A 27,133-nucleotide genomic window follows, 5' to 3' on the forward strand; every position below is an offset into this window, starting at 1 on the left:
TGTGTTTGTGTGTGTGTGTGTGTCTTTATGTGGAATCTTCCATAGCTGCAGATCTTTATCTGTGAAAAATATCTGATTTTTTTGTTCTCATACCAGAGTCATGGACATCTCCAGATGGAATTTCAGATAGAAAAGTTTTTGAAGGGGTATATGTTTATTCCTTTTTGTCAATGACATGTAAATAGGTGGGTTCATGAATTAAAGAAGTAATACCCCCACAAATTGAATAAATATATATCTTTCTATACACAGTTCACACTATGAATTCATGACTATGTATACATTTCACATGATGATAATAAAATATTCTGGGATTTCATTTTTTCTTCACACATCCCACTTCTTAACATGATCAACACAATCATCACATCCATGATTAGATAAGCACTACAAATCTATCAGTAATGGCAATTCATGATTGTTCCAGGTTAAAAAGCACTATGCCATTCTATACTAAGCTATAAACTCATCCTCACATCCTATATACCGTAGCATGAAGATCTTTGCAACTCTTTTTATGGACATGTAATCATAATGTCATCCACTCAAACTGAATTTGATTTGCTAGTATTGCACTACCCTCTGCCTTTCCATGCTTCAACCTGGACCCTTTCAGAAACTCCACCACATTCATTCACTCATTTCTGGAGGTATTTGGGTTCACAGCAAAAGTTCCTCTGCAAGGCCAAACTAAGAGCCAACCTCAAGTAATTGTGTCCCCATGGCCCAATTGGTGACAAATATTGCCCAAATGATCTTCTGCCTTATCAGCAGAACAACATATTCCTGAAGATTTGAATTTAGATACCTAGCTTATTCACAAGGAAGGCAATGAACCCCAATAGATATGGTACTTAGGCTTTTTGTTTTAAAAAAGTATCAGTGGATATGTCAAAGAAAATGAAATAATGAAAAATATAGATAAACTACAAGTCTTGTATATGTTCAACTCCATAGTAGGACCCATTATCAAATTATGATCTTTTTCTCTTTTGCTACTGCAGACAAACAAATGATTATACTTTCTTATAGGTTATTTGCTATTCCAATAACTCTTCCATAATTAAAATGAATGAGTGTTATAACACTGTGATAGAGGTTTTTCCCTTTTGCATGTGCATTATGGCCACACATATAGTATATACAAAGAACTTTTGTAGCACAGGCATGATGCTGACTTGATCATTTTGAAGAAACAACCAGATTCTGCAAAACCTTGGATTTCAAGGACATTACCAGACTCAGGGTAATTTTTCCCAAATAAACATTTTCTCACAACAATAGGAATTATATTATTACAATCTTTGGAAAATTCAGCAAAAAATTTTTCCAATTTATCATTCAACATTTCCACATTTATTTCTCAATATGCAAAGCTATATTTTTACAGAATGTATAAAATACAGTCACAGAACTCACATTTCCACCTCTTATATAGAACAAATTCCATATTCCTATTTCTGATTATATTGGATTGATCAAAGGTTAAGTGAATGAATTTATTTTTTATTTATTTTGATTTGTCAATCGCTTACAAGATAATAGGTATAAGTATATACATAGTTATGAATATATGAAATGGGTGCATATAAGAAAAATTAAAAGAAACAATAGGACAGGGATGATAGGCATGTTGGTGTGCTTATGCATGCCCCCTACAGACCTCTTAGGAAAGGGGTGAGGTCAATAGTAGACAGTCTAAGGTTAAAGTTTTTAGGGTTTGGGGAAGAAACCACAGAGTCAGGTAGAGTATTCCAGACATTGACCACTCTGTTGCTGAAGTCATATTTCCTGCAATCAAGTTTGGTGCGGTTAACCTTGAGTTTGTATCTATTGTGTGCTCTTGTGTTGTTATGGTTGAAGCTGAAGTATTCATTGACAGGTAAGTCGTTGCAATGTATGATTTTATATACCATACTTAGATCAGACCAAAGACTGCGTAATTCAAGGTTTTCTAGGTCTAGAATTTCAAGTCTGGTGGCATAATGTATTCTACAATGAGTAGAGGAGTGGATGTGAGAAAGTTAATGTTAATCTAGATAAGATTGAGTAGTAAAGTTCTCTGATAGGTAGAAGCATGCAGAAATAGGAAAAAGTGTAAGGTCAGGAAAACTAGTAGAAAAGTCCTTGTACCTTCTTTGTATAGAAGGCATTTTCCACACTGTCTCAAGGCTCAAGATGTAGGATACTTTGATAGATATAATACATTGATTAAAAAGGGGAAGCTCATTTGATACAAGAGAAACCACAGAAACAATGATCATATTTTTAAAACCACCTTTCTGTTACAATATATTTTTCTATAATGGCATTAAATCTGATCCTCATTTCATCCATATTTAGCATCTGTATCATTCATTGAAAGTAATTACAGATGTAGGATTTTTGCTGAGCAATTTCTGGAGTTCTATCATTCTTCTGGCTTGAGAAGTTGGATTACTCACCACCCAATCTATGTAGAAAAGTCAAAGAAAAGACAAGAAAGTGCTGTTCTGCTGAATAAAAGAGAAGCATTGAAAGAAAATTCACAGTTTCCACAGTTTAGACAGGACAAATTTGATGTTTTTATTCCTCATGCTATAGATAATTGGGTTCATCAGGGGTGGAAGAATGCAATATAGAATAGTAAACCCAAAATCTAAGTATGATGGGGTGTCAGAAGGACATTTCATATTGGCAAAAGATGCACTTAATAAAAGTATGGACACTACTGTAATATGTGGAATACAAGTTGATAAGGCTTTTAGCCTTCCTTGCTCAGAAGGGATTATTTGCACTACTTTGAAGATCATAGCATATGATATGATAATACAAATAAAACAACCTAATGCAACAATTACACTGACCATAACAATTCCAAATTCAACCAGATTGGTTCCAGAGCAGGATAGCTTTAACAACTGTGGAATTTCACAGAAAAACTGATTTACAATATTAGAACAGAAATGGATGGAAAATGTGCAAGTGGTATGCAAAATTCCAAAGAGAAGACTGGCAATCCAAACCAGACACAGAATTTCAGTGCAGGATTTCCAATTCATCAATGTGTCATATTGGAATGGATTACAAATTGCAACATATCTATCATATGCCATCACTGTGAGGAGGAAGAAATTTGAAATTGTAAAGGATGCAAAGAGAAAGACTTGAGCAACACAACCAAAGTAAGAATTGTGACTCGTGTCCATCAGAGAATTTATAAAAGGATTTGGGAACAATGGCAGAAACAGAGCCTAGATCCTGCCATGCCAAATTCATGAGGAAGAAGTACGTGGGTCTGTGCAATCGATGGTCAAAAGCTACTGCAGATATGATGAGAAGATTTGTTGTTAGAGTTGCTGAATATAATACAAACAACAAGAAAAAATGTAAAACCGGCAATTGCTGAGTTTTTGAGAATTCCAGCAACAAAAAGTAAGGTATTGTGGTTTGATTATCCATGTCTCATGGATGGAAACTGTTGTATAATTGACAACTCTGTAGCTACTTCTGAATTCCTTGGTACTAATTATCACATTGCATAATAATCCCTTATAACAAAACAAACAGATTTTATCATTTTTCATATTCTGGCATTCAAGTAATGAACATTTGCAACAATTATGAAATAATGATGAAATATTTAAGAACTATGCACAACATGATACAAGAATCATGAGATCCTTAGAGGTAGATTGTTAGGATGACCGAAGCTTTCTCAGTATCTGGCAGCTTTGACTGGGATGAAGGAACACAATAGCTGATTGTGCCCCAAAATTGTATATTACATTTGGGAATTCACAGCATATATGGGGGAGGTACAGGTTACATATGCTCCACTATGCAGATAGAGACAAAGACAGCAGTGTCCATAGGTGAAGGCAAGGATGGTCACATTGACAGTACAGCTGTGCTTCCTATGTTATATATACAGTACACACACACACACACACACACACACACACACATACACATTAAAATTTCACATTTATATATGAAATCAATATAGAAGGCAATTTTTCATGGCATTGCAAGTCTCATTTGATAGGACAGCTAGAATGTATTTTCTACAACTCTTGATGATCTCAAGAGGGTTTCAGTTCCCCCAGATGTCACTGACTCTGGTCAACCTCATGAGAAGAATAGTGGTTCGTGGTTAGAATGCAGGGTTGACAATTTGCAAGCGCATGTTTGAAACTCGAGTGCTGCTGTATGTTGAGGTGATCTCCCATCATTTGTTCTAGTTCCTACTCTAGCAGTTCAAAAGTGCGCAAATGGGAGTAGATTAAAGAGATACTACTTTGGTGGTCACATTAATGGGGATATGAAAGGAGCCCCCAACTGAGCACTCCCTGGACAACAGTGATACCCCCAGCTAATCCTTTTAATCTGGAAGCACTCAGCACTTCCAACACAAAAGCAGAAGCATTGGTCACCATCATTTCATTCTTATTTGTATTTTGGATTGAATCTTTATTTTATTCTTAAGAGCTGTGGTGGTGCAGTGATTAGAATGCAGTACTGCAGGCTACTTCTGCTGACTGCCAGCTGACTGCAATTTGGCAGATCAAATCTCACCAGGCTCAAAGTTGACTCAGCCTTCCATTCTTCTGAAGTAGGGGGACCCAGATTATTGGGGGCAATATGCTGACTCTGTAAACTGCTTAGAAAGCACTGGCAGATAAAGAACAACACAAAATTAATCATGGATGTCCTAGAATACTATGGGAATTATTCAAACAAACCAATGGCACTTATGTTTGTGGATGCCCAGAAAGCGTTCAATAATTTAAACTGGCGTTTTCTTATTGAACAACTATCTAAGATGCAATTTGCTGGAAAATTTCTAGGACTCATCAAAACAATATATACAATACAAAATGCAAAAGTAATATTGAATGGAGAAACCACGGATGGTCTAAAAATAAATAAAGGAGTAAGACAGGGATGGCCATTTGCCCCATTGCAACATATACTATCTGCAGAGGTACTGTTGATCCAGATAAGGAAGAATCAGAATATTAAAGGACTGACTATTCAAGCCTTCACCAATGATATGGTATTTGTTATAGGAGACTAAAATAATAACCAAAAACTGTACAAAAAGGAAGAATGAAGAATTATCAAGCAAATTAGGAATTAGATAATGAAAAAAGTAAAGTATCTTGGGATTTGGCTCACTGTGAAATGTTCTTCAATTAAAGAAGACAATTATGATAAATTGATTGTCAGCTGTTTGTCCAATATTGTGGGGGTAAACAATAAGATATCAACTCACTCGTGTAGCTTCAGTGAAACTTTCATTCATTTCCCACACTACAACAACAGGTAACAGCAATCAAATTATGGTTAAAGTCAGCTCTGGGTTTCATTGCAATCCAGAGCTGTATTTATATATGTTATACCTTGGATAATCACATAATTACTATAACCACCCTCCGGCTGCCTTCGCTGCCTAACATCCGGCATCCTTAAATTAAAGAAACATGGTAACTGCACCTTTCCCCTGCTCAATGAGTCCATGCAGCCCTATTTGCCCTGCACCATTATTACAAGACCACCCCCTTGACATTCAGCCATGAATCATCATTATTGTACCACTCCTTGTCAGGAAGTCGATGTCAGTCATTTGAAGAATTTTCATCATAATGCCAACATAGTAACACAATCAATGTAAGGAAAGTAAAAGACTATGGTTGTATCGCATCTTGGCTGTCTCGGCTCCAGTCCGTTCTTTATTGGAGTCATGACAGGTGGCCCCCCTCTACCAAGATTCTGCCTAGAATACAAGAACACATTAGACAAAGGGATAATGGTGTATAAAGGTTATACAATGGCCCCTGGCTTATCGGAATGAAGGTTCTGGAATTTTTTCCTCAGTCTATCTGCATATATATCCAACTCATTCACCCAGGATGCCTCTGATTCAGGATACCCTTTCCATCTCACTAGATATCGAATAGTATGTCTTCATATTCTAGAATCTATTATTCTATCTATTTCAAATTGTTCTGGTTCTCCACGTACTTGTTTCATAGGTATCTCGTCATTTCTACTGACACTTATTTTAAGTAAATTTGTATGAAAAATGGGATGAATCTGCCCTAGCCATGATGGTAATTTCAAAAACCTCCTGTGCCCCTTCCAGGAAATGTCTCCAAGTACTTAGTGCCCATTTTACATCAAAGGCCTCCTTCTTTCATATTGCCCAGCCTCTCTTTGTAGTAGTAAACTTCCATGATGTATATGCGCATGGCTGTAGTGCTCTGGTTTCATTCTCTTGTAACAGGACAGCCTCTATGGCCACATCACTCACATCCATCTGCATGATGTACTTCTTCATTGGATCAGTAAGTCGTAAAATGGGTGCTTGAGAGAATAATGATTTCAATGTTTCAAAGGCTTGTTGACATTGTTCCAACCATTTAACTGGTTGGGTTGGTTTTTATTTTTCTATTTGTTTCTTTGTTTTTAGCAACTCAGTTAACGGTAGTGCAATGTGGGCAAATTTAGATATAAATTGTCGATAAAAGTTTGCAAAGCCCAAAAAACTTTGTACCTGTTTTCTTGTTTGGGGGATTTTCCATTCCATTACAGCTTTTACCTTCATTGGATCCATCTCCAATCCTGCATTAGAGATTTGGTATCCCAAGTAGTCTAGTTTCGTACAATGGAACTCACACTTAGATAATTTGATATATAATTTGGCATTTAATAATTTAGTTAATACATTCCTCACCAATTGGACATGTTCTTCCATAGTTTTTGTGTAAATAAGTATATCACCCAAATATTCTAGCACCCCACAGTATAAATGTTCTTGTGGTACGCCATTAATAAGTTGCATGAACACCGTGGGGGGGGGGCTTGTAATCCAAAACGTATTACTCAAAATTGATAGCTACCGAGGGGACAATTGAATGTTGTCTTCCATTCATCTTCAGGTCTTACTCTCACCCAATAATATGCCTCACACAAATCTAATTTAGTAAAGAAATGCCCAGTTGATAAGGTAGCCAACAACTCACTGATTAATGGTAACGGGTACAGATTATTGACGCAGACTGCGTTAAGCCCTCTAAAATCAACATACAAACGTAGGCCACCATCTTTTTTTTCTTGGAATAGTACAAGGGCAGTTATGTGTGATTGTCCAGCTTTAATGAACCCCCAAGCTAAATTCTTGTCTAGAAAGTTCTGCATTTCTGTCATTTCCTTCGGTGTCATTGCATACATCCAGGGTTTTGGCAATATTGCCGCTGGAATCAGTTTGATAGCACAGTCTGTTGGGTGGTGCGGTGGTAGAATTTCACACTTCATCTCACTAAATACTTCCACCAAATCCTGATATACTGATGGAAAAGAGGAAGTAAAAACCTACATTTACTGTACAGTGTATCTGTGTGCTGTGTGTGTATTATTCAACATTACTCTCACTATGTCTCCCTGTATGTGCTCATTCTCCTAACAGGGAATTACCTCAACAGTTGGGGCACACCCCTGTAGAGACAAACCTGTTGTAATCCTCTATCTAAACTGGCCCTGAATTTCCTAATCAATAGACCTTCTGGCCAAGTTCTCAGTTTCCCAGCCAATCGTCTAAACTCACTGATGTATTTAATAGCTGGTCTTCCATTCTGTTTTAATGCCGTTAGTGCTTCCTCAGTCTGGTGTACTCTAGACTTATCCTCGAATTGATTACAAAGCGAATCCAAGAATAACCCGCTTATCTGCGGGCCCCAAGACCTCCAAGCCTTCCTGGGACTCATTAACTTTTATAACATCTTCATGCCCCAGAAGGCGACTGTAGCTGAACCCCTACATAGACTACTCGACAAGAAAGCTTCCTGGGTCTGGGGACATCGGGAAGAACGAGCATTCCAGCAAGTAAAAGATCTCTTAACCTCAGATGCTGTATTAATGCAGTATAACGAGACTTTGCCGTTAACGGTCACCTGCGACGTTCTGTTCTGAAGTCACTATTAAAGTGTTGAGTTGAGTCACTATAGATGCCTCATCTCCGTTATTGCGCCCACACCTCCAGATCTAACAAGAACTACTATGTGAAAATACCTCTCTGGTTATCAACAGTGGAAGCATTGATATATCCCAAAGCTTTAGACCTAAATAAAATAATAAAATACAAAGAACTTTAAATGAAAAAGGGGAATTAAAAACACAAAATCAACGAAAGTCACAGGGAATTGAAATAGGCTGGTGGCCTTCCCTCCAGGTTCAGACTCGATATAAAAAGGACAAGGAACAATATGGTTTTTGTGTACAACACAATAAGAATTAGACAAAATACTACAAGGGGTTAAAAAAAGATTAGTAAAATATACAACTATTTATTGGAATACAAAATGGAAGAGGAAACTGTCAAAGAGAATATGATAACCTGGGCTAAAAAAAATTGGCTATCGTATTGATTTGGAACAATGGGAACGTATCTGGCAGGTAAATTATAAGTTAACATTGAAATGCTGAATAAATAAATTTATTATTTTTAAAAAGAAAGCACTGCGAAGGGGTATATAAATCTAACTGCTATTGCTATTTTTATTTTACAAATCATGCTTAAACAGAACATGTCTTGACATAACTAATTGGAAACCCATGGATCAACTATGACATGCTTTAAAACTTGGAAATAAGGACATCTTTAAAAAGCAAACTGCCTTTTGTATAAGATTCTGTATTACAGCATGGCTAATAATTACAGCTCCACTCCATCATAATGTGTCATTCTCAAATGCACTATGGTATTTTATGCAGGAAATTTCTCCTTCTTCAGAAGTAATAGTTAATAAAGTAATGTGTCATTTTAAAAAAAACATGGCAAAAAACATGATATATGAAACTAACCAGAAAAAATTGCCAGACGGAATCTTCCTTTCTTCAAAGACTTTGAAAACTCTGTGGAAATCTCAGACTATACATTCTGAGACTATACATTTTGCAAATAGTTTGCACAGATTGAACTTTAATGTTAACTTGTTTGGAATTGGGGCTGCCTTTTTTTCTGCAGAAGGAAACAAATCCCACCAAAATCTCCCATTGGAAACCCAACTCCAGAGATTATTTAAGGTACCAATTCAGTAGTTAAATTGATTGGAATGGGTTACAAATTGCAACATATCAATCATATGCCATTGCTGTGAGGAGGAAGAAATCAGAAGCTGTAAAGGAGATAAATAGAAAGATTTAAGCAACACAACACAAGTAAGAAATGTATCTGGTATCTAGGAGGAAATTCACCATGGATGTTGGAAAAGTCACAGAAACAAAGCCTAGGCCCTGCAGTGCCAAATTCATTAGAAAGAAATACATGGGTCTATGCAGTCGATGATCAGAAGATTTGTTGTTAGAGTTGCTAAATATAACACAAAGAACATGAAAAAATATAAAATCTGCAGATGTTGATTTTTTGAGAATTGCAGGAGCAAAAAGTAAGACACTACAGTTTGATTATTCGTATTTCATTTATGACAAAGCTGCATGGCAAAATTGCAAGGAAGCAGAGGATGGAGATGCAATTAGACAAAATTTGAGAAGTGGCTTTTTGATATTGAGAGTAGAAAACAAAAAGAAACATAAAACATGGAGAGAATAAACAGAAGATCACACTATGGAAAATATCAATATCAATTAGACTGCACTGTCAATTTATATTCATTTTACTCAGGAACCAACCACCAACTTCAATATCTCCTTCTTCCATCTTTCAGTTCTGTTAATTCATGTACTTATCAAAAGGAATACTGGGATTAGGAAAACCCTGTTCCAGTCCATTTTCAACCATGGAAGTTTACTGAATATATTTGAACCAGTCACAATCTCTCACCACTTGTACAAGCTTGTGGTAGTGTTGGAAAATTGGAGGATGTGCTTTATATATACTTTGTGCATTTAGAAGAAAGGGCATGTAAATCCAGCAAATAAATATAAAAATAAATTGCTAGGTTTATAGGAAATCTTCAGGACAGAAAATACCACATTGTTTTAGTTAGTGTGCATGTGTGCATGTGTGAGTGTTTTTTGTGATAAACAAATACTTTTTCTTCTTAACAGATTCTACTTATTGCATCATATGATAACTATGAATTCTGACAATGCAGCATTTCTTCCCACAATGTAGATACATATTCCCAACCATATTTAAATGTTTAAAAACAAAGAATAAAAATGCATTTTGATATGTTACCATCCATTGTTCTATTCATATCCATAAAGGTTTCAATTGTCATTACATACCAGATGCGTGAACAGGTTTATGATGCTTCACGCTGGAAAGTGATATGAGTTCTTCAGTTTTTCCACATGTTTAGGGCTATATATTTTCATATATATTTCTAGCTAGGTTTTAGAATGCTTTCTTCAATCAAAAGTAATAGTTTCAGATTGTCAATATAAATATGTTTTATGTTCAAAGGAAGCTAATTTACCTATCGGTTTATCCAGGAAATTTCATTTCAATACTCTCTTTTTTGCATGATGGTTTGAGATGTATATTTTTGTAAATTGTAAATATCTTTACAATCTCTACAATCAGCATTCGAAAGCACTAATATGATAAATATGTAATAACGCCTAACTTTTAAAGATTCTCATGCTTTTATTCTGATTCATAATTATGTTAAATCCAATGTTTGAAGTCAAAATTTTCAGCAAAAACAACTCTATTGTATTCCCCCAAATAACATATTTTGTTCTATATCACAGCATAAGCTTGTGAAAGAGCTGATGAAATCCTCTTTTAAATCTGCAAATTATAGAAGCAAGTTTCGCAGTAAAATAAATTACTGGCAGAAAAGCATTTTTTTTCTTATGACTTACTATTTTTCTGCATAAAATATTTTTATTCTAATGTATATTCTTCAGAATATTAAAAATTAATGGTATGTTGCTCATTTTTAGGAACCCGTCTACAGTGAAATAAAAGGTTTATATTAAAAAAATGTGTATATTTTTGTGTCTCTCAGAGCTCATGTGCACCAAATTAAAATTAATTGCTGTATGTTTGTTAACATCATGAACAATTTGTAATTTCATAGCTATTTAGAATGCTCTGGCACCATTTATTCCATTGCATATTAACATCTCATAATTGGATCTGTAGAATACCAGGATTTTAAGCATGGATGAATTGAAAAGACTTGCATGAAGCCTGTTTGGGACAAGTCTCATAACATGAGATGTTATTTTATTTTCAGCTTTTAAGAGATTGTATCCTCCATTTTAATAGCATCTTACTTTTTGATTATCTTCATATCTTGTGTCATGTGAGTTCCATAAATTCATTTTGCATAGCATAGAAAGTGCCTTGGCTTCTGTCCATTTTGATAGATTCCCTCTTCCTCTATTACATAAAATAAAAGATAGATCATTCTCTGTTTTTGCTACTTTCAATGTTTATTATGCACTTCTTTATTCAACTTTTTAAAACTAATGATAAGCTCTCAAATACCAGACAAATTCCAGTGCTAGCTTCTCCATTATTTTGTGGGTTTTTGCTATGAACGAGAAAGCTACAGCATGTAATAATTAAATGGAGCTGTACCAGGAATTAGGGATCTCCAAACTTTTTGGGCAATTGGCATATTTTCATTATGTGGTCTCCACATAAGAAACAGCTATCTGGAACACATGTGGCTGATTTCCTTTACTATCCTTATCTAGAGAAATTCCAAGAAATTGGTCTCCTCATCAATTCCTTGGCTTTGTTGTGAACACTAGCTCTGGTTTCACAAAGCCATCTTCAGTTCACTATACCTCTCCTGGGAATCCTTCTCAATGTCAATTCTAAGTGTAGTCAATGTACATATTGTCATTAGTCTCAACTTCTTTATATTTAAATTTTGTCCCATTTTTTTCTCATGTGTTCCTTGACTTTCATGATTAGAACTTGCAGATCAGAATAATGTTATCACTATTTCATGACCTGGTCCATTTCACACAGCTAACAGATAGCATATATTTCTGTAGATCTGGTTATTTGTAGAGATAATGTTTTATTATTTCTTCAGATTTGAGAAAAATAAAAGGAACTTTGGAAGTGTTTGAAAAGCTAGTACTGATCAAAATTTGTCATTGCTGTCTTCATAATGTAGTAGACTTTAATATATAGATCCATATTGAAATAATGTATATTTTAAATGCATCTTCCTACTGCATCATCTTGGAGAAAAGCACTGCGCAAATTGCTAACAACTCCATATCTGATATGAAGGTGCACTGCAAATAAATAGTTGAATATACAGTCATGTGAAAAAGTAACTACATCCTCTTTAAATTATATTGTGCTTCTTAATTTTTGTTTTCTTTTTGTAAAATAAATAATGACATGGTATAACACATCATGTGTTGTTGTTTAACTGTGGTTGTATTTTCCTACTTCTAAGAACTGCTAAAGACCAGATGATTTTTATTCTGTCCTGATATGTAAAACCATAGAGCACAACGAGATAGTATTTACTTTTTCACATAACTGTATATCAGCTACCAGGATGAAAAGTTAACTTGCCTACTATTAAATTTAAAACAGAGTTATAGCTTCATTATATGACAAGTCTGTGCAGATGTTAGGCTTCTTCTTATTCATCTTTTCTCTTACCACTTTTTTAATGCTTGAAATGGATAGGTAAACTACAAGGCATATATATGTTCAACTGCATAATTGGATGCCTTGTTTTACAGGATGAACTTGTATTACTTTTTGCCATTACAGCCAGATAATCTATTATTCTTTCTTTATATGTCATTTTCTATTCCAATAATGATGGAAAAAGTGGGGCAAATAATGAAATAGTGTCATACCTTTGTGATATAGGTTTTTTCTCTCCTTTTCATATGCATTATGGCCCCCATACGTTTACATGTAGAAGAACCTGAGTAGCACTGACATAATAAACACATCATGGTTTTGAAGAAATAACCAGATTCTGCTAAAACCTTGAATTCCAAGAATGTTACCAGACTCATCTAAAATGGTTCCAATGCAATTATCTCAAAGGTTTTACATACCAGGAGTGCACCTGAGTGGATAAATTCAGCAAAATTCACTTATAATGAAATAATCAATCCAGATTTCTATATTTTATTTCATTTTTCAATATGCAAGATGATATACTGTATTTATAATCACAAAAGTCACATTTTCACATATATCATATTCCTATTTTTGATGCTATAGATGATTGGATTGAGCAAGGGTAGAAGAAATTAATATAGGAAAGTCAATGTTGAATCAAAATAAAATTGAATATTAAAGTGGGTTCTCAGATAAACCAGGCATGTAGTTAAATAAAATATGGAAACCTCTCTAACACTCTGCCTTCTTTGCCTAGAATGTATTTTCCACAGTAATAGAAATTTGTAGCTCAACATTGAACTGTAGGGTCTTTGGTGCTCTTTGAGCTTGGTGTTTTCCTTGCAGATATTTCATTACCAACCTAGATAATGAAAAATGGTAATGAAAAATCTGCAAGAATTTTGGTAATGAAAAATCTGCAAGAAAATCACTAAACTCAGAGAGCACATTTTTCACACTGTCTTCTAAATCATGATATAGGACACATTAATAAAATTGATGCACTAATAAGGGAAAGCCAATTTTATTCAGGAAAGGCGAGGGGAAAATAGATGGCATAACTTAAACCTTCTTGCAATTACAATTGATTTCTACTATCACATTATATCACAATGTCACTTCAATAAGAAACAGGAGTTATCAGCCTGTGCCATGCCAGAGCTGCCAAACATATTTAGCATCTATAAAGTGCATTAATAGTAAGTAAGGATGTAGGATTTTTGCTAAGCAATTTTCTACCACTCTCCTTGATTGAGAGGTGGAATTATCCCCCTTCATAGCTATGTCTCCCATTTTAACTTAATCTTTTATTCAGAGAATTAAAGCGGGGGGGACAAAAAGGAAAGAAAAAAAGAAAAGGAAAAATTGTGGTGAAAATAATAGAAACCACAATAAACAAAATTTTCAAAATCTGCACAGTTTAGACAGGACATATTTGATATTCTTATTCCTCATGCTATAGATGATTGGATTGAACAGGGGTGGAAGAATTGAATACAGAACAGTCACCCCAAAAACTAGGTAAGAACTGGTGTTAGAGGAAGGTCTCAGGTAGGCAAAGATTCCAGTTACTAAAAACATAGATACTACTATAAAATGTGGAATACAAGTTGATAAGGCTTTTTGCCTTCCTTGTTCAGAAGAGATTCTTAGCACTGCCTTGAATATCATGGCATAAGATACAATAATAAATGTAAAACAACCTAATCCTACAATAGCACTGGCTACAAGAACTCCAGCTTCAACTAGATTGAACCCAGAGCAGGAGAGTTTTAGCAACTGTGGAATTTCACAGAAAAATTGGTTGACCACGTTAGAACAAAAAAAAGAATGAAAATGTGCCAATTGTATGCAACATTCCATAGGCAAGATTAGCAGCCCACACCGGAATCATCATTTCAGTGCAGGCTTTTCAGTTCATAACCTTCTCATAGTGCAGTGGATGGCAAATGGCAACATACCGATCATATGCCATGACTGTCAGGAGGGATACATTAGAACCCAGAAAGGAGACAAAGAGAAAAACCTGAACAACACAACCAAAGTAAGAAATGTATCTGGTATCTATGAGGGAATTCACCATGGATTTGGGAACAATGACAGAAACAGAACCTACATCTTGTAGAGCCAAATTCATCAGAAAGAAGTACATGGGTTTGTGTAGTTGCCGGTCAAAAGCTATTACAGAGATGATGAGAAGATTTGCTGTTATAATTGCCAGGTACAACACAAAAAATAAAAAGAAATGTAACAGTTGCAATTGCCTAGTTACTGAAAATTTCAAGAGCAGAAAATAAGGCATTGTGGTTTGATTATTCATGTTTCATTCACAACAAAATTGCATGGCATAACTGCAAGGAAGCAGAGAAGATACAATTAGATAAAATTTGGTAAGTAGCATTTTGATATGTGTTGAGATCAGAAAATGAAAGTAAAAATAAAGCATTGACAGAAGAAATAGAGGATGAATAGAAGATCAGAGCATAGGAAAAATAAATATAGGATGGGCATATGTGTTATTAGAGCATACACTTGTCAATTTCTATCCATCTGTTCTAAAGAAACAACTACTTACTGCACATTTCCCCATTAATTCTTCTTCCAGTTCTGTTATTTTATGTACTTATCAAAAGGAGTACCTAAAATTAGAAAAAACCCATCTGACTCAATTGTCAACCATGGAAGATTACTGGGACTATTTGAACAAGTCACAATTCCTCACCACTTGTACAAAATTGTTCAAGTGTTGGGAAATTAAAGGATGTGTGATGTATATAGGCAAGACAAGAAATGATGGTTGGAAACTAATCATGGAGAGAAGCAACCTAGAATTAAAGAGAAATTTGCGAATGGTGAGAGCAATTAATCAATTTAATTATTTGCTTTCATAAACTGTGGGTGCTCCATCACTGAAGACTTTCAAAAAAGAGACTGGACAACCATTTGTCTGAAATGATATAGGGTCTCCTGCTCAATCAGGGGGTTGGTCTAGAAGACCTCTGAGATCCCTTCCAACTCTATTATGCTATGTTCCATGAATGTGCTCTGTGCTTCTAGAGGAAAGACAGTGTATATTTAGCAAATAAATATTAAAATACATTGCAATCCCTTTTACTTCAAAATCTTAAGGGCAGAAATTGCCCTCATGTGTAATGTGAGTGTGTGTGTGTGTGTGTGTGTGTGTGTGTGTGTGTGTGTTTATATGAAATACACATAGAAATGTTCTTTTTTCCTCTAGCAGCTTTTTGGCTGAAAAAAATAGGATAGATAGCCTTTAAAACAATACATAAATACGAGACTCCTAATCATGTATTTAATTGTATATTATTTTTTAAAGAAGAAAAATACAACTTTACTTACCAATTAACTGTTATTTTGATATTTGCTTGGTAATATTAAACAAAACTGTACTACTGTACTGTAAAGGGCACTTAATCAAAAGAAATGAGATATTAGCAGGAATAAATTAATAAATCCCATTGTCCAATAATTAGAAGGAAAATGAAAACTCAATTTGAAAAAGAAGTCTCCCATCCAATATACATCTATATTTTTTCCAGGAGACAGTGCCCAAAAAACAATACACAATCTATTACAGTTATGAACTTGGAAATACCAAGATTTCTTCAAATGTGAACCTATGTTTTCAACAATAGTATTTAAAGAAATAAATAGAAACAAATAAAGAAGACATTCAGACATGTTACTTTCTCTTTATTCATATCTATGGAGATTGTGAAATGATTTTGCAATTGCTAATTTTCTTATCAATGATCAATTCATTTCAAAATTATTTTACATTCCTGGAGACCTGGTCTAAATTTCTGCAAATTATAGCTTAAAAGGTATATTTACAGCTACAATTTAGAAATCTCTGCAGATTGGATTTTGATTCATAATATATTTAAATCTCCAAATTTTTGAAAAATAATGTTAAAAAATGTTGCCTGTCCCAAAAAACTATTTTTTCATTGCATCAGAATACTACTTTATGCAATCATTTAATTCAATTCTCTTCCCAGTGGGAAATGTATAAAGTCAAAATTTATAATGATATCACATCAGATATATTTAAATAAATACCATTTTGCTTCAGTAAAGAAGGAAATTATTTTTCTGTTACACGTTCAATCTGTAAGAGACTTTTCTCCATAATTTTTGTCTTCTGATATATATGCTTGGAAGAATATTAATTATCTCTCCATTAAATAAATGCTGCCCCACTAAGTGTCATGTAGTGAAACAGGTATCTGCAGTCTAAGATGTTCTTATTCTGAATGCTTATTAATATCTGTTTTGTTTCCCCCAAGGGTCTTGTATACCAAAATAAAATTGATTTCTGTGTGCTGATTAACATAACTGACCAATAACTATAATCTCAGAATACTAGACCGCTAATTACATTGCTTAATAATATCTCAGAATAATGTAAACAGAATTTGGAATGCAGTCATAGCAGTAGTCCAAAATGTGTGAAATATTGATCAAATGAGAAGACTTATCTGAAGCATATTCTATAACAGATTTCCTCACTCTATCTACCTTTTAAGAACCCATCATCTGTTCTATCCATGACAACTGGGTAAGAGCTATGAACTTAACCCATCATGAACAGAGAAATGGAAAATTTAAGAGAAAAGATAGAAAAGAAGTTTAAGGACACTCACAGAAACCTAGTGGAGTCCTCCTGGACTCCAACTCCTGCTTAAAGAGCTGGAGCAACCATGCTTAGGAGGGATTTGCTCAGCTTCAGATTGTGTTTTGATCCTTTCCTGGATAGAGAGGCTCTCCACTTGGTCATGTATGCCCTGGTCACCTTCAATTTGCAGTATAGTAATGTTGGCTACCTACATGGTGCTATCCTTGAAGAGTATCCAGAAACTTATGCTGGTACAGAATAAGGCTGCATGCCCAAAGAAGAAGATAACACCCAACTGCATTGGGTGGCAGTTTGATTCCAGGTCCAATTCAAGGACCTATAAGTATAATAGTTATAATATAGGTTATTAAAGATCTACATGGCTTGGGGCCAGGCTATCTATAGAACCATCTTCATCCACTACATGGGCACATTTCACTTAGTCAGGCGGGGAAGGTATGTTGCAGAGCCTGTCAGTTAAAGAACTTCAACTGGTGAGGTCCAGGAAAAAAGCCTTCTTGGCCTTTGCCCCTCTCCTATGGAATATTCTCACCTCATAGGTGATGCAGGCCCCCATATTCATTCCAAAAGAGTATCAAGCATGGTGCTATAGTCTCATATGGGGAACCAGAGGAACACACATCACTGATTCTGGCCAGTGCCCTGAAATCCCTCCCTTCATCTTTCAATTAATTTTATCAGCATTTAATACTAGCCTCTTTCTAAATTCTTAACTTTTTAAACCTTTTTAAAATATTTTATTATATACAACCCAGAGTCCATCGCTGAGGGAGATGTGAAAATTAAGTAAAGGAATAAAATAAAAATATCACCATGTATTCTTCTGCTGACATTTATTCTAAAAGATAAATATAAAAATATAATGGTTGTATTTCAGAATTGGTCTGGCAAATGTTTTGCATGCCCTAGTGAACAATTCAATGCTGCTGGAGAAGAAGCTTTGCAAAATAAGGTTAACATTTCTTAAAGCCTTTTTGGCAATGCTGTTAGAGTGAGCTTGGGGGGCTTAGATGATTTAAGTACTCCTAGGTCCTTAAAAGACTTCAAGAATCTTTTGATTCTTGATAGAATGCTACTTGCTTCAGTAAACACTAATGGCTCATATTGACATCTCTAGATAGAACTAGAATTAGGAAAAACAATTCTTGAAGAATTTGGACTCATTCCTTTCTGCAACACACCAAATGTGAATAAAAGGTTAATGCATTAGAAAATAATATCTGTGTAAAGATGAAAGGGATCATTAAGTAAAGCAGAGAAAAATAACAACTTTAACTGCAAAGTATAATGTAGATAAGAAATATCCACAGATCAGGCAGGAATGCAAGACAGCAATATTCAATCGATGATTATAAATGTAGGAGAAACTGTAATAACCTTTCAGCTGAAATCCCTTTAGCCATCAACCTCCTCAAAGGATGATACTGATGTTGTCTAAAAAGTATACGGCACCTTTCTCAAATACACTCATTCAAGCCCCAAAATATTTAGCAAATCTTCCATCTTTTATTCATTTATAACAATATTTGTCAGATGGGGGCAGAGATAACATTAAACCTGGATATGGCTTTGGTATACTGCACCTTATCACTAACTTGAATGAAACTCAATATTTCTTAATCACATTTCAGTAAGATATCATTCTTGGTGTACGTCTATGCGTGCTCCCTTCCCCAAGTATTGCACAAGGATGCATGCATTATTTCTTCCAATTTACATCAAGTTGTGAGATTTCTGAATGGTGCAGTGCAGTACTTACGCTAACTGGCTGGAAACCTTAGGAATGAATCCACCTGTATGACTATGGGACTCTCTCTCACACACACACATCTCTCCCCCACCACCACACCAATGGCAATGGAAAACCACTTCTTGTCCTGGCAGACACCAGAAATTCAGGCTGTCTCAAATATGAAAAAAATTCAATGTGTGCAGAAAATTACCATTTAAAGACAGAAGAATTATAGAGATTGATGTTTGTTTGTTGTTGTTTTGAAAATCTGAAACTTTAATTAGCCATAAACATTGGAGGGGGAGACATTTTATAAAAGTGAAAATTTGACCATATTGTTTAAACCTCCTCTCCGTTAAACCTGTTTTTTCCAATTGCATTACACCCTGATCCTCACTCCAGTAAAAACCAGGATTTGCCAGCCTGTGATATAACTGCCAAACATTCAGATTTAGGATCTCTAAAGCACATTGATAGTAATTAGAGATGCATGACATTTGCTCAGCAACTTCTTCAGTTCTACTATTCTTGTGGTTTGAGAGGTTATCTTCACCTATGTCCCAATTATATACTTCTTTCTAACTTCTTTCTGCTCAGAAACATAAAAGTCAAGAAAATACAAAATTGTAATGACCAGAGTAGAAGCAACATTCAAAGATTTTTTTTCAGAATCTCCACACTTTAGAAAGGACATATTTGATATTCTTATTCCTCATGCTATAGATAATTGGATTGAACAGTGGTGGAAGAAGGGAATACAGAATAGTCAACCACAAATCTAAGTATGATGGGGTATTAGAAGGAGGGATCAAATAGGCAAAACATCCAGTCAATAAAATCATTGACACTACTATGAGGTGGGGAATACAAGTTGATAAGGCTTTTTGCCTTCCTTGTTCAGAAGAGATTCTTAGCACTGCCTTGAATATCATGGCATAAGATACAATAATAAACGTAAAACAACCTAATCCTGCAGTAGCACTGGCTACAAGAACTCCAGCTTCAACTAGATTGAACCCAGAGCAGGAGAGTTTTAGCAATTGTGGAATTTCACAGAAAAATTGGTTGACCACGTTAGAACAAAAAAAGAATGAAAATGTGCCAATTGTATGCAACATTCCATAGAGAAGACTAGTAACCCATACCAGCATCAATATTTCAATGCAGGCTTTCCAATTCATTACTGTTTCATAGTGCAGTGGATGGCAAATGGCAACATACCGATCATATGCCATGACTGTCAGGAGGGATACATTAGAACCCAGAAAGGAGACAAAGAGAAAGACTTGAGCAACACAGCCAAAGTAAGAAATGTGTCTTGTGTCCAGGAGGGAATTTATCATGGATTTGGGGACAATGACAGAAACAGAACCTACATCTTGTAGAGCCAAATTCATTAGAAAGAAATACATGCCGCTATGTAGATGATGGTCAAATGCAACAGCACAGATGATGAGAAGATTTGTTGTTACAATTGCTAGATATAACAAGAAAAAGAAGAAGAAATGTAAAAGTTGTAGATGCCGACTGTTTGAAAATTCCAGGAGCAGAAAATAGGACACCGTGGTGTGATTATCCATGTTTCACTTATGATAAAGCTGCAGGCTTAGCTGCAAGAAAGCAGAGAAGTAAAATAGAATTAGATAAAAGTTTGGAAGTGGCATTTTGATATGTGATGAAAACAGAAAACAATTAGAAACAATTAGAAACCATGGACAGAATGCATAGAGGATCAGAGCCTGAAAGAAATACAAGTAGGATGGGCATATTAGAGCATACCTTTGTCCTTTACTGATCAAAATAATTGCTAAAGATTAGGAAAATATTGATCAAGTCCAGTTTCAATTATGAAAGAGTACTGGCAATATTTGAATCCATCATAATCTTTCACTACTTGTATAGATTTGTGATAGTGTTGGAAAATTGGGGAACATCCTATGTATAGTGCTTTGTGCAATGAAAATCTAGCAAATAAATGTAAAAAATAAATTAAGTGTTTTACTTGGAAATTTTGAAGGCAGAAATTTTTCACTTGTACAATGTGCATGTGTGTCTGTCTGTGTCTCTGTGTGTGATGTGCCAGACAGAAATATTTTCTATTACCTTAGCAGATAATTAGCAAAAAACAACAACCATATAACCTTTTAACCTAATAGGTAAATTACCAGAATAAATCAATACATCCACTTTTCTAACAATCATAAGGAAAGTAATAGCTTACAATTAAAAAGTAATATCTCATCAAATACAAACCTACATTCCCTCCAGGAGAGTTTGGCCAGAAAATGAGAAACAAATTATTACAGCTATGAACTCTGATATCTCACTCTTTATTTAAACAATGTGGAATGCTATGTACCCACATTTTCAATGATAACACTGAAATGTTTTTAAAAATGAAAAATAGAAATATTACTGTCCATTAGTGAAATGACTTTGCTGATGCTAATTTCCATATTATTGATCAGTTCACCCATTCAATCAATTTCATTTGAAATTTTTTTACAGGCCTGAACATTTGATCTAGATTTTTGCACATTATAACTATATTTCATTCTTTATAATGATAATGTGGGAAATATATCAACATGTTAATGATTTACTAAAATCATTGTTTACTATCTGCATTGAAATCTCTAACAAATGGAATTCTGATTCATAATACCTTTAAATCTACTTTCTTAAGTCCACAATTCTTAATCTTTAAGAAACTTTTGTCGTGTTCCCTAAAATAGCCTAACTTCTATTGCTGTCATATCTGAACACTATGTTATCATTTAATTAAATTCTCTGCAAAATGGAAAAAAATATGAATCCAAGGCAGAGATATAACAAGCCAGACATATTTAAATAAATGCCAATATGCTGCTTTAAAGAAGGAAATGCCTTTTCAGTTAAGCTTTCTGTACATAAGTAACTTACTATTTCTTCCACAGATTCTGTCTTCTGTTATATGCTTTAAGAGTGTTAATATCTCTTCACTGAACAAAAGCTGTCCCACTAATTTTCATGTGATGAAATAGCAATCTGAAGTTGAAGAGATTCCTATTATGTTTTTTAAATTAAATCTATTTTGTTGCCCTCAAGAGTCTTATACACCAAAATAAAACTGGCTTCTGTGTGCTTGTTAATATAATTAGCAAACAAAAATAAAATTGACTTCTGGGTGCTGATTAACTGAATTAGACATTAACAACTGCACAGCTGCCTCCTCCAGGACCTTTTATCTTACAGCATAATACTGTCTCAGAATGATGTTAACAGAATTGGGGTTACCATCATAGTAGCAGTCCAAACTGTAGGAGGTAAAATATGGATCAAGTGAGAAGACTTGACTGAAGCAAGTTCTACAGCAGTTTCATCATTTGGGATTTGTATCACCTCCAATTTTAAGAAATTCCATCCTCAATCCTGTCCACCATGGATGGGGGAAGAGCTAAGAACTGGGTTAATGATAAGTCCACATCATTAACACAGGGGTGGAAAATTCATACTTTTCTATAAAATAACTAGGGGAAAGATGGATATAAAGCTTTAAAAAATCAATAGAAATCTAGTGGAATGCCAGGAGGGCGGGCTGATGTCACAATGATATGACAAGTGATTCCAGGGCTCCGGGACCGGCATCAATATCCTCACAGCTAGAAGGTTCAATTGGAACCAAACCAGACGGTAGAGTTGGTAGTCGAGGAGAGCACATCCTGTCAATCCCAGGGACACCACAAAGTCCCTGGTTGATCCAGGAAAAGCTCTCCAATCTGGCTGCAGAGGAAAGTGGCCATTGAAGCTGCTGAAAGGTTGGGACAGCTTCAGAAGGGAAGAAGAAGAAAGAAAATGTGTCAGCTTTGGGTGAGATTTTAATTTTTTTTTCTGGCAAGAAATAAGAGAACACCCTGGGGGAGGGGGGGAGAGATATTTTAAGAATATAGAAGACAGAAGAGGAAACAAGCGATGAAATTGAACCTTCAGCCAAAATCAATTAGAACTATTTTACTGCATTTTTAATAAGGATTTATTTCTTAACTGGACTGGACTTTATAACTATAATTAAAGAAAGACAATTATTAACACTTATTTTAAAGAAAGACTTTGAATTTTTTGTTGGTTTTCTTTTTTCCTCCTTAAAGGGAATCTTTTACTTTAGAAACTTTTTAGATTTTTTTTCCTTTCCTGATTAACTGTAACAAAGGAGTGAAAGTCAAGTCAAGTAAAGTAACACTGCCACCTAGAGACTTAAAAAATCTTTTCAAAGGAACTGAAGGAATAAATTGTGAGAAAATTATCCCAGTCACAGACTGTTTACATTAAGAGAAGTTAGAGAGTTGAGCACTGAAGAAATGTTTATGCAGGTGCTCCTCTTGTAAAACAATTTAAGTGGCTGGAGATTGAAGTTGAAAGAAAAGAGACTATTGTGACCTTGGATTATATTTTGTTGAAATTCTGATAGTGTGCCTTGGACGTTGCATGGTGGCAGTGATTTACTCTATGACACATTTTTAAACTGCAATTATACCTTTCTCTCTCTCTTTTTTTGATGGCTGGTCGTCATTCTTGGCCTGATCTTTCTGGCTCTTTTTAAACCTTCAATTTGACTTTAGCCCTACTGTTGGAATACAACTCTTTTTTTCTTTTTTCTTTCCCTTTTAATACTATTTGTGGATTACTGTTATATATTTAAAGATTCTTTCACACCTTTCTTGCTTTTTATGTTTTTATATTTTAGTCTCTGGATGTTTGGGTGAAATTGGTTTTTCTTCATAATTTTTTTCTTTTCTTTTTCTTTTTATTTCCAATCCTTTCCCCCTTATAATGGGATTAATGTATAGAAGAAGATTGTTCCAGGTGTTGTAAGCAGATTTTTTTTGACTAGGATTGTAATCAATCAGAGATGAGGAAGACAGCTACTACAGGCTCATCAATTCCTACCTCCTCCTCTCTAAGCCCAGCTAGGCAGTGGCCAATTCACACCATGTTACAGCAGGAGAAAGAGAAAGAAAAAGAGAGAAGGAGAAGGAGAAGGAGAAGGAAAAGGAGGTTACATTACATATGATAATGCAAGCAATACAAGAACAAGGAAAATGCTTGGAAGATAGAATGGAAAGAATAAAAGAGAGAACAGGGAAAACAGATGAGAAAGTAGAGAATATACAACAAATGATGATGAAGAATGAAGATAGATTTCAAGAAATAGAAGAAAAAGGAGACCAGACAGAGAAAAAAGTTGGAGAAATTGATAATAGGCTTATAGCAGTTGAACGAGACAAGGAAAAAGGAATGATTGCTTGGGAGATGAATAGGGAAGATTTCTATTTGAGATTTCAAAATACCAAGGAAGAAAAAGGAGAAAATCTTGCAGAAATAATGATAGAAATACTGGCAGGAGCCTTGGAGATATCCAAAGAAAAAATGATGGATGGAATAGTTGAAGTTTTCTGAGTGTATACAAGATATGCCATGAAAAAGAAACTACCTAGAGAAACCCACGTGAGATTTACAAAGAAAGCAAACAAAACAGAAATACTACAGAGAGCAAGGGATGACCCATTGAAATATAAAGGAAAGGAGATAACAGTCTTAAAACAAGTACTGAGAAAAGTGAGAGATTTGAGAAGAGAATATCAATTCTTGATGAACATTTAAATTAAGAAGGGAGTGAATTATAGATGCAAGGAATATAAATCCTTCCATTCCCCACCATCCTGTCAGACCTAAAGAAGCTTCTTGGATGAGAAGCAAAACATCTTCAAAGAACTGCAGTAATAAATTAGTTTCTACAACTTCGGTACAGGCTAGGCCTCACATAGGTTGAAAGCGCGTACCAGGAACAGACAACATCAATCAACAAACACGTCATCATGGGCAAATAACTGGAATGTAAGCGCTGATTTGCTACTTAGTACCTTTTAAACTGACCATGTAACTGTGATTGGATGTTACTATGTGTGCACTAATATTCCTACTCATGTAACTTAATGATTGGATAGACTTCACTGCTTGTGACGTATCACTGTGTATTTTTTAATAAAAGAGCTTCCCCGAGCTTATGAGAGGGGCAGCTCACCCAAGATAGAACCTGCGTTGGTGTCTTTCTTGATGCATTCGACCACCCAGGGAGAAGCCTTCCTAATGCGGAGCAAAACCGCAAAGAACAAACAAGAAAGTCTAGTTCCCTCCAGGTAAAGCACTTTTGGGACAGTCATGACCTAGATGACTGAGAATCTCTACAGACTTCAGTATTTTTATAGAAAACCCAATGTGCCTACCATCCCTGTCCTATTGTTTCTTTTATTTTTCTTATATGTATCCATGTATTCATAACTATGTTTTTACTTATAACTATTATCTTGTAAGCAATTGACAAACCCCCCAAAAATATTTACTTGGCAAGAGTAAAGGCACAGATTGGACTCAATAGAGAGAGCAGAATTATTTTATGGTGAATATTACAGCAGAAAAGAAAAAGAGAAGTGAGACAAGGAAATAGTTAAACTTTGAGAGGAGATGGTTGAAGTAAGAGATAAAGAAAAAAGAGATGAAAAGATACGAGAAGAAGGTGCAATAGGTGGAAGGGTAGAACCAAAAGAACCAAAAGAGCAAAAGATAACGAGAGCAATAAACCCTACATATAAAGTATAAAAAATGAAAGAAAAAAATTGATTACAATAAATATAAATGGACTGAATTCAGCCATCAAAAGAAAAAAAAAATTTCATAAACTAGAAAAATTAAAATTAGATATAATCTGCTTGTAAGAAGTCCATATTAAAAAACAACATGTCCAAGTATTGAACTATCCTAGAATTGGGAATGTATACACTTCATTGGCACAACAAAATAAAAGAGGAGTAGCTCTATATATTAAAAACACAATCAAATCTAAATTAATTTATACAGATGAAGAAGGAAGAATATTGATGGTGAAAATAATTGACAACAACTTAAAGATACTTTTAGTAGAAATTTATGCACCAAATGAAAAGCAAGAAGAATTTTACAAAAAATTGCATAAGAAAATAATAGAATTGGAATATGATAATATATGTATTTTGGGAGATTTTAATGTGATAGTGGATACAAAGTTGGATTATAAAACACAGAACACAAATAAACAAAATGGAAAGACACTCCTGAAATCCTTTTTCAAAATGGTAGAGGAATTAAGCATCCAAGATGTTTGGAGGGAAATGAACTCTAAGAATGGACAATATACATTTTATTCCAATAGACATTTATCAAGGTCAAAAATTGATATGATTTGGATGTCAATAGAGCTAATCTCCAACATTCAAGAAGTAACTATAGAAACAAGTACTTGGGTGGACCATAACCCAGTATGGGTCAAATGGCAGGGTCAAAAGAAAAGATCAAGATGGACTTTGAACAACTCATTCTTGAAGGAAAAAGAATTTATATAAAATATGGAAAAGGAACTAGCTTTTTTTTTTTCAAAGAAAATAACAAGGAAGAAACTTTACTACAAAATGTATGGGATACAATGAAGGCCTACACCAGAGGTTTGATTATAAATTATAAAAGAAGAAGGAATATTTAAAAAAAGACAAACACAACAAAAATTGGAGGAAGACTACAAGAAACTGGAGGAAGAACTACAAAGATATCCACAAAAGAAGGAGATTAAAAACCAAATGGAAGTAGTTAAACACAAGTTGGGGTTAATGGAAAAAGAAAAATTGGCACAAAAATTTGGAGAGCTAAACAGAATTTCTTCAAAAATGCAAACAAACCAGGCAGATGGCCAGCATATAAATTGAAAAAGGTGCGTTTGGAGTGTAAGCTCTTAAAACTTAAAGACAGAAAGCTAAAAACTTACCTTAAAACTCCTTTTTCCCCTTCTTTACTCCCTTTTTCCTGTATACATCTGCTCATTTTTCTTTATTCCCCCACCTTCCAGCACTATGATGAACTATCTCTCCTTTTTCAATCTCTCTTTATAATGTTTATAAATATGTATACTAGGGAAAGAAAAATTGATTGTTGTAATTGGTTGTTAAATAATTGAATTAATTGATTTAATTGATTTATTAATAATAGTGATATACTTTGATTAGATATATAGGAAAAATAGTAAGAACATTAAGTATTATTTAATTAATAACTATAAAGGATTTCATATATTAATATTACAATTCATTGTGCGATCACTCTAAATATT

At 34.5% G+C, this 27,133-nt stretch overlaps 1 protein-coding gene and 2 pseudogenes across 1 annotated transcript; all 3 read right to left on the bottom strand.

Annotated features, from left to right (window-relative positions):
• Positions 1–2,525: 2,525 nt before the first annotated feature.
• LOC113425626 (olfactory receptor 14A16-like) lies at positions 2,526–3,441 on the bottom strand (annotated as a pseudogene).
• A 10,531-nt stretch (positions 3,442–13,972) lies between these two features.
• On the bottom strand, positions 13,973–14,888 carry LOC113425627 (olfactory receptor 14C36-like; annotated as a pseudogene).
• A 4,737-nt stretch (positions 14,889–19,625) lies between these two features.
• On the bottom strand, positions 19,626–20,540 carry LOC113425628 (olfactory receptor 14A16-like). The gene has a single exon (XM_026687853.2). The coding sequence runs from the start codon at positions 20,538–20,540 to the stop codon at positions 19,626–19,628; it is 915 nt and encodes a 304-aa protein (XP_026543638.2).
• Positions 20,541–27,133: the final 6,593 nt, after the last annotated feature.

Source organism: Notechis scutatus, chromosome Z (assembly GCF_049901735.1).
Source record: "Notechis scutatus isolate UNSWTSFEM ecotype Mainland chromosome Z, rNotScu1.2, whole genome shotgun sequence".
NCBI lineage: Eukaryota > Metazoa > Chordata > Lepidosauria > Squamata > Elapidae > Notechis > Notechis scutatus.